Source organism: Puma concolor, chromosome C2, assembly GCF_028749965.1.
Source record: "Puma concolor isolate L17-30 chromosome C2, mPumCon1.1.hap2, whole genome shotgun sequence".
Taxonomy (NCBI): Eukaryota; Metazoa; Chordata; class Mammalia; order Carnivora; family Felidae; genus Puma; species Puma concolor.
This window is the reverse complement of record NC_141675.1, coordinates 37781068-37795703: the sequence shown is the minus strand read 5'-3', so window position 1 is coordinate 37795703 and position 14636 is coordinate 37781068. Positions and strand designations below refer to the sequence as shown.

The 14636-nt window shown below is 35.0% G+C and overlaps 1 protein-coding gene across 3 annotated transcripts in view; it reads left to right on the top strand.

The window, feature by feature from the left end:
• XRN1 (5'-3' exoribonuclease 1) overlaps window positions 1–14636 on the top strand; it is a 123219-nt gene that overhangs the window by 70022 nt on the left and 38561 nt on the right. For all 3 annotated transcript variants that reach the window (XM_086674450.1, XM_086674449.1, XM_086674451.1), the window contains 7 exons: window positions 1401–1499; window positions 3898–4013; window positions 4542–4688; window positions 9446–9535; window positions 10076–10211; window positions 13830–13886; window positions 14020–14152. In XM_086674450.1, coding sequence (XP_086530576.1) covers window positions 1401–1499; window positions 3898–4013; window positions 4542–4688; window positions 9446–9535; window positions 10076–10211; window positions 13830–13886; window positions 14020–14152 — 778 coding nt within the window. The remainder of the gene's footprint in view (window positions 1–1400; window positions 1500–3897; window positions 4014–4541; window positions 4689–9445; window positions 9536–10075; window positions 10212–13829; window positions 13887–14019; window positions 14153–14636) is intronic.

Below are 14636 nucleotides of genomic sequence, written 5' to 3'. Positions count from 1 at the left end.
CTTGTAAATGTGTTGATGTTTGAGGAACTCCAGTTCTCACATGGAAAAAGATATATGCATATATGAAATGGAAGAATGCAAGAAAGAATCTGGGGACAGATTAAACTTGGAGGTATTAATGTGAACTCATGATTTTTAAAATATATGTGTGTATCATATGTATATAGGCACATGTATATGGATATATATGTATACACACATACATACATACATACATATATTTTCTAGCTCTGTTTGCTCAAAAGGATTACGAGGCAAAGACACCCTGGTAACAGTAAACATACATAATCTCCAGGTTTTGACTTCTAATAACATACCCCACCGAAAGCTTTTCAGAGAAATGGCCCATTACAGGGCTAGGTCAGGTTAGGTACAAGATCAGCCTGGAAACACTTGTTAGGCCAGAAAGTAAGGAAGTGCTCAAATGACTAATGAGAGCATATCACATAAATACAGGAACCAGATTCAAGGGACTCCTACTGGCCAAATCTGGGACAGTTTGAATACCGAAATAATAAATTGGTAAAATAGGAATTAATGATGCCACAGCAGTATTAAATAGGGAATGGAAGGGCTCTTGCTTATAGTATCATGTCAAGAATAAACGTGGAGAGAGTGCTAAAGTTGGAAAACTATCTTTTTGTAAGCATTATGATAAAGATTAAATGTGGCAACAATCATCATTGGAAACTAAATCTAGGGGGAATTTGTTATCTGAGTAGGATACTTTCTAAGACCATGAAAATATTTCCATGAAAAATTTTCATGGTCTTAGAAAATATCTTCCCACAGACAGTTAATTAGTTGCAAGTGGAAGAAAAAAAACTATAATTGGACAGTGAAGAAATTGAGCAGTATCTTTGGTATGATCAAAGTTAATAAATAATCACAGTGAGAGACAGATGAACATCATGTACATCATAAAATACCCTTCTTAGGAAATACACGCCAAAATATTAAGGGGTAACGGACACGATATATATAATATACCCTCAAAAAGTTCAGAAAAATAATTATGTGTATGTACCTGGACACAGAGCACAAATGTTAAAACAGATGTTTAAACAAATGTTAACATTAGGTGAATCTAGGTAAATGTTTTACAAGTGATCTTTGACCTGGTTTTTTTGCAACTTTTTGGTAGTTTAAAGTTATTTGCAAATAAAAAAGTTAATTTAAAGACAAAAAAAGACTAACAGCTATTAAAGCAAGGTACAATGACTCAAATTTACAATATAATCACATTCATTTATAAATTCTAAGAGAATCTCCCATAGCCACCTTTACTGTTTTACTGTATTTCAGAAATAATAAACCCTTCAAATAAGTAGAAAAGTAAGTACATAAAACATAGTGAAAGAGACTATAAAACATACTGTGATTTTTTTTTTTCGTCCAAGGTTCAGGATTCGGGAGATGTGATTACAGAAGGTAGGATTCGTGTGGTTTTCAGCATTCCATGTGAACCCAATCTTGATGCTTTAATACAGAACCAGCATGTGAGTACTATAGTCCATATTGTTTAATTTAGAACTGATGAACTTTGAAAGTGTTAGAAGCATATTTTTTACCACCTTCTTTGAATGTGTTATAAATATTTTATTTAATAGTGATTAAATTCCCTCACAGTTGCATCTAGGATTATTTAAAAATAAGTGTGGAATCTATGCTCGAACTTCATGCAAATCTTGGTGGGGGGGGGAAATCACTGACATCCCATTATTGATCTATAACAGTTATTACGGGTTATGGTGTTCAAGCTTAGAAGGGGCACATTTTTTACCATACCCTTTGGGAATAGACTTAGATTTTTTTTTTTAACTTTTCATAATTAATCAAAGCCTACATTTTTTAGTTACAAGTGACAAATGGCCTTACTGCAGTCACAAGAGAAAATTGGGGAAACTGCATTTAAATTCACAGCACTTTTTTCAGAACCTTTTTCTCCAGAGATGTTCACTGGGCTCCTTTTAGTTTTCCCTGCTACAATGGGGGGAGGATCCTGATATCTGTCATATATATTCTTATTGATTCATTGGATAATTAACTGAAATTAATTCACAGTCAGCTATTGCTACTTACACTTTTATTTTTCTCTAATAGTAAATTCTAAAGCTTTATATCCTATAAAATGAATTCAAGGCATTGGGCATCAGCATACACTTGAGAAAACATTACGGAAGGCAAATAAGTCTCTTGGAGAAAGAATTCAGAAAGCACAGTCAGGAAACCAGGAGAGTGGCCCATTTGATAAAAATGCTGGAGGTCTCTATTCTGGGAGTTAGTAGAAGAACATTTATTTTCCTCCATCCCTAGCTTTTTCTAGATATGAATGAGCCTGTCCACTTCTAGTATACAGTGTTGCTAGGCATGCCTTCTCTATCTACTGTGCTCTCTTTCTCTTTACATACCTTTTTCAACTTTTACTCAAGCCTTCTTCTTCTCTACTCCAATGTTCTCTCCTTTTTTAAAATTTTAATGTTTGTTTATTTTGAGAGAGAGAGCGAGCAAAAGCAGGGAAGGGGCAGAAGGAGAGGCAGAGAGAGAATCCCAAGCAGGCTCCACACTGTCAGCACAGAGTCCAGTGTGGGGCTCAATCCCACAAACTGTGAGATCATGACCTGAGCCGAACCAAGAGTCAGATGCTTAACCAACTGAGCCACCCAGGCCCCCCTTTGCTTTTTATTTTACATTTTCTAGAATATTTGTGATGATCTTCATCAATTTTAATTGTACCATAACTGAATATTTCTCAAAAGGACTACTATTGGTATTTTAGATGAGACAACTAATGTGTAAAATAGGACTCCTGTATATGACAGCACAGTTGACATTTTTGACCCTTAGACACTAAGTGCTAGTAGCCTGTGCCAATTACTATAACTGAATGCCCCTATATATTTCCAAATACTTATTAGAAAAATTAAGTGATATTACCTGTGATAGAGAACTACTACCTTAACTCTTCCTGTCTATTTTAGAAAGCATACTTGATTCATCTGTATTATTTCTAAACCTAATAATGCACTTGATGGAGAAACTATATTGTGTTCTTTACCAGCATATTAACATATTTTAATAATTTATATATTTCATGCAACTAAAAACTGTATCCATTTGGGGACTATTGTAGACATATAAAATGTGAATAAAATTCATATAAATATAGAATGTGAAATCCACATAAAATATGTGTTATTATTATGTATGTTAGGATTAAATGGTAGCTTAGGAACTAGATTTGTAATTGCTTCCTGGTTAAAAAGTATATGATCTAATACTTTTTTTTTAATTTGATAATCTTTATAGTTTCTTAAGTGCACAAATTAAGGTTACATTTCGTTGACTGTATTAGCTATAAATCTATACATACTTCTTACTTTTATATGATAGTATTAGGGGAAGTGAATATCACTTATGTCCATATATGAAGGATATTTTAAATTTGCTCAGTAGCAACTCTTTTGATGACATACTCATGTTTTAGTTCAGTGTAATAATCATCAAGGCTTCATTATGTCCCAGGTATTTTACTAGGCCCTAATTGGAATATGAAAATTAATGTTTAAGAAATAGTTCCTGCCTGCAGAATTTGCAGTAGAGTCTATTTACAGTAGAGTTTATTTCTTGAGACAGTTTCACAAATTGTATATTTCCTCCCCCTTTCATTCATCCTTGGGAATTCTGTCCTTTAAGGAGAGAGAGGAGCAGAAAAATTCTGCCTACAGATCCTTTCAAAAAAAAAAAGGGAAATGGATCACTTACTTTTGAGAATCCTTATATTGCCACATTCCAATGGTTAGTGATGTCTTGATTATCTCCAGATTTTAAAGGTAAAGAAATAACATTTGATGCTTTGTGTTTCCATAATTGACCTTTTTGTTTTTATATTTAAAGAAATATTCTATAAAGTACAACCCAGGATATGTGTTGGCCAGTCGTCTTGGAGTGAGTGGATACCTTGTTTCAAGGTTTACAGGAAGTATTTTTATTGGAAGAGGATCTAGGAGAAAGTAAGTTTATGTTAGAGAAATTTACTTAAAGTGGCAGAAAAAAACTAAATGATAAAGATAAACTGGTTATGTTAGTATTTATTTTCTTTTATTAATTGCTCTGAATTTTCTTTAAAAATTATGCATAAATTCCTCTGATGGTGATCTTTCATCTAAATGGCACATGTTGTAGGTGTTTGGAAAGACAGTTCTTATTTTTAGCAGCTAACAAATTGAACCTTGAAAAAAGGTATCAGAAGGTGTGTGTGAATCTCAATAATATATTTCCCTGCATTTTCTTATTTCATTCTCTTCTCTAATTGCATAATCTATTTATATGCTTTGTTAACTTGGGTTTTGAAGCCTTTCCTCTAGTTTTTCAATTACTGCTTTGGAAATAACCATGAAAACTATAGAAGAACAATCAAAACTAAGTATTTCTAAGAATTGAAAGCTAAACGTTGTATTCTTTGAACAAAATTTAAAATGTGCGTGTGTGTGTGTGTGTGTGTGTGTGTGTGTGTGTGTGTGTGTGTGGTTTACATTCAGCCCTCATGGAGACCATAAAGCAAATGTGGGTTTGAATCTCAAATTCAACAAAAAAAATGAGGAGGTACCTGGATACACTAAGAAAGTTGGAAGTGAATGGATGTATTCATCTGCAGCAGAACAGCTTCTTGCAGAGTACTTAGAGAGGTAAGTGCATAATAAGGTCCTATTAGGCATCCAAAAATGTGGGAATGTCGTAACTATTTTGCCTTTCTGATATTAATTTTAGACTAAAAATATTTCCTTTGGTATGATGGGACATGTATTACATGTAAACCTAATTTTATACCATGGAGCACCATAGCTATTAGCTAAAAAATACTGTACTTATTTATTTAAAATGAAAAAGAATGATGATAATTGGCCTCCTTTTATTTTTATTTTTCTATTTTTAAAGATTTTTTTTTTAAGTAAGCTCTACACCCAATGTGGGGCTGAAACCTACAACACCAAGATCAGGAGTTGTATAGTCCACCAACTGAGCCAGCAAGGCGCCCCTTGGCCTCCTTTTAATTAAAATTTTCCTCAATTTGCTATCATAAATAATTCACTACTTTGTATGTCTGTGTTAGTAATAAGAAGATTGGTATGGGTGAACAAAACAGCTCTTCACACAGGGGATTTTCCTGAGTCTTAAAACTCCAGCTGGATAATAGATTACTGTCCTAAAATTATAGAATTTTATGCTGAAATGGTCTAAGAAATCAGTAAATCTCAGCTCCTCATGATAAAAATGACAAAACTGTATACCAAGGTTACTTGAATTACTCAGTCACAAAGATTTGGAGGAAATACCTTTACTTCTGATTCCTAACTGAATGTTCTTTCCATTGTTCCACCAGTTTCTAACCTTGTATTTAGGATCCTCTTACTAGTTTACTAGGGCTGCCATAACAAAGTACCACAAACTAGGTGGCTTAAAACAGCAGAAATTTATTGTCTCACATTTCTGAAGACCAGAAGTCCAAAATCAAGGTGTTTGGTAGGGCCGTGCTTCCTCTGAAGATGCTAGGAAAGGAACCATTCAATGCCTCTCTGCTAGCTTCTTGTAGCCTCACACATTTGATCTTAACTTGTAGATGCGTTACTCCCATCCTCCATCTTCACATGTGTTTTCCCTGTATGTCTTCACGCCATCTTTCCTCTGTGCACGTCTGTCTCTGTGACCATATTCCCGTTTTCATAAAGACATGGTCATGTTGGATTGGAGCCCACCCTAAAGACCTCATTTTTATTTTATAACCTCTATAAAAACCCTGTTTTCAAATGAAGTCACATTCTGAAGGTAGTGGGAGTGGTACTGGAATCTTTTGGGGAGGGAACACAATTCAATCTCATATTGCCATCTGAAAATGTAATTATTTCTTCTGTTCACTTCTGTATTTCTTTAAAGCATTGTATTTACCCTACTTTTCATGATTTTCAGCTTAACATATGCCTTGATTTCCTACCATGAAAGATGAAACTTTAGCTCTCTTTTACTACCTCCCCTTTCTATTTCCTCACCTCCCTACACACATGTATATTTATTTCCCCTTTCATTATAGTTTAACAAATCTGTATTTATGGTTTACTTGATTAAGGTGATGTAAATGGTCACAGCTGGACCCTGTAGAGTTTTATGGTTGCATTTCCTTGTACACATTTTTGATTTCCACATCTTGTTTAATCATTTGCTTATTGTCTGTGTCCTTATAACTAATTCGGCCCTAAACTGTGTGTCATAGTTGGAAAACTTGATAGGGTCAGATCAGGAGATCTCTTGGTTCCATTTTCTTTTTGTAGACTTCCTCCTAAAACCTTCTGTCTTCCTGCCTCAACGTAAACTAATTGCTTTCTAGGGATATCACACAGCTCTTGTTCTAGACTTTCTCTTTACTGCCATTCTAGGAATTTCCCTCACCATTCTTCTGTGTAGGATTCCTTTATTTCCTGGCTTTCATATCTTACTTTTTTCTGGTTTGTCTCCATTTTGATGGAGCACTTACTCCAGTAGCTTCCTGAGAAAGCTTGCATGTCTGAAAATGTCTTTATTCTTCCCTGAGCAGACTTGATTAATAGCTGGCCTAGGTGTAGAATCCTGGATGGGAGATTATTTTCCCTCAGAATTTGAAAAGTTCTTGTTTCCTTTGCTGGTGAGAAGTCCTGTGCCATTCTGATTCTGAATCTTTGTGTGTGATCTATTTTCAGTTTCTGAAATCTTTTTTGCATCTTCCCATCACATTGCAATGTGATGATGTGTTGGGGCACCTGATGGGCTCAGTCAGTTGAGCCCCTGACTCTTGATTTCAGCTCAGGTCATGATCTCACAGTTGATGAGTTTGAACCCTGCATCAGAGTCTGCACTGTCAATGTGGAGCCTCCTTGGGATTCTCTCTCCTTCTCTCTCTCCCCCTCCCCCACATGTACACGTGCTCTCTCTCTCTGTCTCAAAAAAAATAAGTAAACGTGAAAAAAACTTTCTTTAATGTGATGAAGTGTGCCTTGGTATGTATCTTCTTTCTTTTCACTGTTCAGTCCTTTCAGACTTGAAACCGATGCCCTTCCATTCTGAGAAAATTTCTAATATTATTTATTTGATAATTGCCTCCTTTCCATTTTTTCTATTCTTTCTGAGACTTCTGTTAGATGATAGACTTCTGGATTAATCCTCTTAATTTTTTTTATCTCTTCTCACCCATTTTCTTTATTGCTATACTTCTACTCTGTGGGAGATTTTCTTCAACTTTATCTCATATCATTTTTATTTCTATTTGATTTATTTTTAGTTTCTAAGAGTTCATCCTTAATTCTCTGACATTCCTTTTTTATAGTATCTTGCTCTTATAATGAATGAAATGTTTTATTTCTCTGAAGATGGTAGTTTTAGTTTTTCTTCTTCTATTCTCTATATTTTGTTTTCTCTGAATTGCTCTTTTTTTTTTTAACTTGTCCAGTGGTTCTTTGGTGTCTAATCATATTTAAGAGTGAGGCACCAAAAAGCTGGTTGAAAATGTAATGTGCTTTGGTGGGCCTTCTCAGGTGGGACGTTGCTATTTCTGCAGAGGTCCTCCAAATATCACTACCTATATGTGTGTCTTTTCTCTTGGGCTGGCTAGTTTTCCTAGAGAAGTGTCTTCCAGCCTTTTCTTTGGCGGACAGATGTGAGGAACAAAACTGACTTCCAGTGTTTTGGAAATTAAGCAGGGAAAAAGGATCTTATTATGTAGTAGATACTATGATACACTCTCCAAACCTCCCTTTAAGACTAAAGGACCTATTTATTTGGCAGCTGGAATGCTGCTGTCTGCCAGCTCTCAGTTGTGAGCTCTCTTCAGGAATTGCCTTGCAGAAGAGAACTGCCTCAACCTGAAGTTACATCCCCTTCCCACAACACCCACAGATCCAACACCTGATCTACAAGGAGGTGTAAAGACCCAGCCAACCTCATTGCCCCAGTTTAGGACAATCCTTAAGGGCCATCCTAGTTTGAGATCTCTGTAGGACTGACCAAGGAGTTTTTTAGCAATGGATCACAGCCTAACTTTTCCCTGTACCCAGTGATGCTTCATTCCTTTTTTCTTTTCCCTTCTACTTGTGTTGATTCCACAAGAGCTCTCTGATAAACTTTCTGCATGCTTATGTCCAGTCTCAGGGTCTGCTTCTTAAAGGAGTTACACTTCCTAGCCTGCTTCCTAGCAACACATTGTATAGTAGTTACACTTCCATTAATGCCCTCTCATCTCCTCATCCCCCATCTACCCATCCATCTCCTTGTGCCTTGTATATCTAAAGCTAGAGCATCCCCTGTTCAGCCTCTCTAAAAGATAAACTACAGACAGGTCTTGTGCTGGAGTGAAGGTGAGTAATCACATAATCATCTAGCTGCTTATTATACAAAATATTCACCTAAAAGCTTACTTAACTTCAACCCTCCCATACTGCACCATTAAAATGTACCTAGAAGGGCGCCTGGGTGGCTCATTTGGTTGAGCATGTGACTTCGGCTCAAGTTATGATCTCACAGTTAATGGGTTCAAGCCCCGCATCAGGCTCTGTGCTGACCACTTGCTCAGAGCCTGGAGCCTGCTTCAGATTCTATGTCTCCTTCTCTCTCTCTCTGCCCCTCCCCCGCTCACGCTTTGTCTCACTCTGTTTCTCAAAAATAAATAAATGTAAAAAAATAAATAAATAAATAAAAATGTACCCAGAGCCCATAATTCCTGAGCTTTTGCAGACTTGCACAGTTTAAATCATCTAGCTTTTTGACTTCTCACACTGGGGGTTAGGGTACAGCTTTCCCTATGTTTCAGACCAGTTGATACTTACCCATCCAGTTTCCAGTTTCTAAAATTTTGTTAACAATTCATATATGCTATCAGACTCTCCACTTCCCTTTTTCATGCCTTTCTGGGTTTATGTCCTTTTTTATACTTTTCTTGTAATAGGTTGGGCAGTGAGCAAAAATTAAGCACATGTATTCAATCTGCTATGTATTTAAAAGTCCTCCAATATTCAGGAAGCAGTGAAGTTTTGAGGAATATCAAGAAACTTTTAATGTGTTTTAATTTTCTTATTATGGGATGCTTCAGCTTTGTTATGAAAATTAGAAAATGAACCTGTAAATTTTTGTTTTGTCCACTTATCACCTGTCATTAGGATCTAAGAACAATTAGAGTCAGTAATTAAAGTTTGTAAGTAACTAGTTTATTACAGTTTAGTAATCATTTAGTCTTCATTTACTAAATCATTTACTAAATCATTTACTAAATCATTTAGTCTCTATTCTTTATTAATACTCTGTGTAATAATCAACTCTCAGTATATTTTATATGTCTCCTTAAGATCCAAAATCAAATAATAGGAAGTTTATGTGGAGTTAGCTGTATATATATTCTAAGTAGTATTTTTGTTTGTTTGGCTAGAGCTCCAGAACTATTTAGTTATATAGCCAAAAACAGCCAAGAGGATGTGTTCTATGAAGATGATATTTGGCCTGGAGAAAATGAGAATGGGTAAGCAAAATTTGTGGTTATTTATTGCCTCATAGTTCAACTTAGTGGTTCCAGTGAAATGTACAGCAGCTAGTTGATCAAGAATTTTATTACTTTTGTGGGAAGGATTTTATATTTATAGATATATTTTTGTTTGTTTTAAGATCTTCATATAATTTTTATATCCCTTATATCAGTAAAGTACTTTTAAATTAATTTTGTGATAATTTTATTTTCTTTTACTTCACTTTAAGTTTTATTTATGTAAGTAGTCTCCACACCCATCATGGGGTTGGAACTCACGACCCTGAGATTAAGAGTTGCATGCTCTCCTCACTGAGCCAGGCAGGTGCCCCAAATTTTGTGTTTTTTTTAAAATTACTGAGAAGTAATATGTCCATGTTTATATTAGATTTATAATCCCAATTAAGTTTAGTGATCATTAATTATGTATTTGATGTCTTTTATAATTCACGGCCTTCAGAAAATTTATATTAGGCTCTTTGTATAAACCCTCAGAAAGTTTTAATCAATGTGAAATAATTATTGTTTTTAATGTAGTGCTGAGAAAGTTCAAGAAATTATTACTTGGCTAAAGGGACATCCTGTCAGTACTCTGTCTCGTTCTTCTTGTGATTTACAAATTCTGGATGCAGCTATTGTTGAGAAAATTGAGGAAGAAGTCGAAAAGTGCAAGGTACTAATTTTTAGTAACCAAGATGATTGATGAGATTTGAAATTAAATGGACTGCATATCATTCTACAAATAATTCATTTGTGTTTCAACCAAATAAAACGTGAACTCAGTGATTCTAATTTATGTCTGATTATATTCCTTTTTTTAACTTTTGATTTTATTTTCCACATATTTGCCTTTTTATTAAAATGATGTTGTTTTGCTAACAAATTACTCTTGATAGCAGAGTAAGTTTAGAAATGGGCTCTGAAACCATCTTCCCCCATTCCTCTTTCAATACTTACAACCTGAGACAAGATACTTAACCTTTCCATGCCTCGACTACCTCATTGGTAAAATGAGAATAAAATAGTACCTACTTCATAGGGTCGTCAAAAGGATTAACTAAGTTAGGACATGTAAACTCCTTCTAATATTGCCTATTTTTAATGCCTAATGATGCTTGGCTATTGTTATTTGAATTCTTTTATCACATACTCAAGAGCTGTGAAGACAGTCTAGAAAATTACTACTGGATGACACTTTTTCTCTTTACGAAGAAAATATAAGGCGTAAAGCCACGAGTTTGAGTTTTTGAAAACTCATTCACACTCAGATATCTAAGGATAGAAACCTGCATTTCTTTTTTAACCTGTATTTTTTAAAAATTATCTTTCATCCTAAGATAAAATATATTTGTACAGCATTGTATTTGAAATGAGTTTTCTACTTAATAAAGGTTAATTACTTTAAGTCCCCAAATTTTATTTTATTCCATTTGGATGCAGAACTTTCTAAAATGCTTTACACATTTCCCCTTACTTTACAAACAAAAGATGTATATACAAATTTATAGTCTATTGTTTGGTTGCAACACTTTTTAGATGTGTGTGCATATAGATTAAGACAGGAATGTTTTTAAAACCAGTTAATGTGTTAAGGAGGTGCTGTCAAGGAGTGGCTTTTTTTTTCTTTTTAGTGTTATAATGTTATTAGGATAATAGAGAAAAGGAGAAAAAAGCTAAAAAAATAAATAGAACATTCTGAACATAATTAAACTTTTTCTTTATAATGTAGGATCTTCATTAAAATTATCAGTAGTTTTCTTATTGGGCAGTGGTTCCCAAACTCAGCTAATTATCAAAATTACTAAAGGATCTTTTTAACAAGTGTATTTGGATTCCACCCCTACAGCAATACTTCTCATACTTTACTGTGCAAATGAGTCACTGGAGGATTTGTTAAAACACAGATTCTGTTTCACTAGTTCTATGATGAGGCTTGAGATTCTGCATTTCTAACGAGTTCCCAAGTGATCACATTTTGAGTAGCCAGACCCCAGAGTTTTTCATTTAGCAGCTGTGGTTGGAGCCTATTGTGAAAATTCCTGTTTAAAATTTGCCTGATGAATCAGGTTTGATTGCCATGTCCTCTAATCAGTGCTTAGAGGTTTTAGAGTGTTTAGAGTGCTTAGAGTGTTTTTTTTTCACATGCAGTACTTTGGCCCAGGATTGGTGTCTGCTTTTTTATTTTTTTTATTTTTTTTATTTTTTTAAATTTTTTTTTTTCAACGTTTATTTATTTTTGGGACAGAGAGAGACAGAGCATGAACGGGGGAGGGGCAGAGAGAGAGGGAGACACAGAATCGGAAACAGGCTCCAGGCTCTGAGCCATCAGCCCAGAGCCCGACGCGGGGCTCGAACTCCCGGACCGCGAGATCGTGACCTGGCTGAAGTCGGACGCTTAACCGACTGCGCCACCCAGGCGCCCCAGTGTCTGCTTTTTTAAATTACTTTAAATTTCTTTTATTTTGGGGGCACTTGGGTGGCTCAGTCGTTTAAGCGCCTGACTTCAGCTCAGGTCATAATCTCACAGTTTGTGAGATCAAGCCCCACATCAGGCTCTGCACTGACAGTGTGAAGCCTGCTTGGGATTCTCTTTCCCTCTCTCTCTCTGCCCCTTCCCCCGCTCATGCGCGCTCTCTCTCTCTCTCTCTCTCTCTCTCTCTCTCAAAAAAAAAAAAAAAAACAAAAAAACACCATACCTTAAATAAATAAATTTATTTTTTCTCCTTTTGCTGTTGTCAGTGGGCATAACTTGTACCCTATTAGTCCTAGTGTGCTGTGGGCTGGAAGCATAGACATCTTGTCTGTACTGCCTTCATTATTCATTCTAGTTTGTTTGTTTTTAATGTTAGTTATTTTTGAGAGAGCATGAGCAGGGAAGGGGCAGAGAGAGATAGAGGGAGACACAGAATCCAAAACAGGCTCCAGGCTGTGAACTGTCAGCACAGAGCCTGACTCAGGGCTCCAATTCATGAACTAAACCATGAGATCATGACCTGAGCCGAAGTCAGACACTTAACTGACTGAGCCACCCAGGCGCCCCTATTCATTCTGTTTAAAATCATGACCTCTCTACACACTGCTGATCCCCTTTACCTGCTTTATTTTTCTCTGTGCTTTCTACCATCAAACATACTATATATTTTCCTTATTTTATTTCTTGTATGTCTCTCTAAGTAGACTAAAGGAATAGGTCACAGTTTTATCCTTAGCATCCAGATTAATACATGGCATGTAAATGGAACTCAGTAAAGATTCATTTGAAAGAATAAATCAAATATCTTTGTAATAAAAGATAATAGGCTCTATTTAAAGGCTTGAGCATTTTACAATATATAAATACATGAACTCTACTGTATGGCCTCTAGCTTGGAGCTGTTTTATGCCTTTTGTGCTTATTTCCATAAACTACGTTCTAAGGATAGGGGCTGCCGTATAAGTAAACTGCTGCCATTTTTCTTAGTAGATGAGAATTCATTTAAAAAATATTTAATGTGAATGGTAGTTATGGATTGCAATGGATATAAACTATGATAGAACAGGTAATAATATTTCTATCTTACAGTAAAAGGAAGCTGATGCTTAATTTGAGTGTGAGTTCACAAAATTAACAAGGAGTAAAGATGGGACAAAAGTCTTCTTCAGGCATTTGTCAGATGATCAAAAAATTCAAACATCAAAGCCATTTTCATGAAAGATTCCAAAAGCAAGGACTTTGTTAAATGAATGCCACCTTAATTTTAATAAGTAGCCAGAAAACCGACAGTAATGTCATAGATCAGTACTTCATACCTTTTTTTCCTTTAATATAAATCTTCATTGGCCATCAGATATAATTCTTTTTAGAGTAAAAAAGTATTTGAGTAGGATAACATTTACATAAAGTTCCAAAAGATAAATCTAATCTTTTGTGTTAGAAATAAGGTTATTTTGGGGAATGGTAGTAACTGGGAGGGAATACAGGAGTTCTTATGTTGTGCTTACTAATGTTCTCTCTTGAACTCAGTATGGTTATACATAGATAAGCTCATAAAAACTCACAGGCTGTATGCATACAACTTTGCATTTTTCTGTGTCTTATACTTCAACAAAAATTTAATTAAAAAAAATTTTTAAGTATGTATTATTCCTCCTTGCTGCATCTGAAGAACTTCAAATATTCTTTTAATTACTCATTTGGCTTTTTAAATATAATCATGTCCAAATGAATAATAATTTTATATTTTTAATATAAAATCAGATAACAATTTTATAATTTTATGTTTTTAAATATTTAAACATTTTTTTTCTTCAGCAAAGAAAGAATAATAAGAAGGTACGAGTGACAGTGAAGCCCCATTTGCTGTACAGAGTAAGTTTCCTATCAAAGAATTCAAAGTTGTTTTTACTTTGAAAGTGTAGAAAGAACACAATGTTTTTGTTATAGTGATAGAAAAACTATTTCAAATTAGAGTTAATAATAATTAAAGCTTTCTTCTCTTCAGCCTTTAGAACAGCAACATGGAGTCATTCCTGATCGAGATGCAGAATTTCGTCTTTTTGACCGTGTGGTAAATGTGAGAGAGAACTTTTCAGTTCCAGTTGGCCTTCGGGGCACCATCATAGGAATTAAAGGGGGTAATATCTCAGTACTTGGTGTGTCTTCAACTGTTTCTGTATTGTAAAGTAAAACACAAATTAAGTGTCTTATATCTAAGCAGAGAGCAATAATGTACATAGTTAACTGTATTGCACACTTAAAAATCATTAAGATGGTAAATTTTATGTCGTGTATTTTTTATTAAAAAGAAAAATATGAGAAAATGGAGAGAAAAAGGAAGAAGCAACTAAGGATCTAAATGTGCCTCAGAGGGATGCCTGGCATGAGCTGCTTTGCAGCATAGATTCCAAAAAAAGTCAAAGTAGCATGAAGCAACATATCAGGTGCCAAGGGGTCAGGGTGTTGGCAGCACTGTCCTTTCTTGTCTCAGGCACTCAACCTTGGTGTGATTGTTTAGGTGAGGAATGGTAAGGGTCAGATGGGTGTGATGAAACAACAAGCCCCTGCTGCTATCTGCTCAACCCTATGCATCAGCTGTTCAAATACTGAGCTTATTGGATT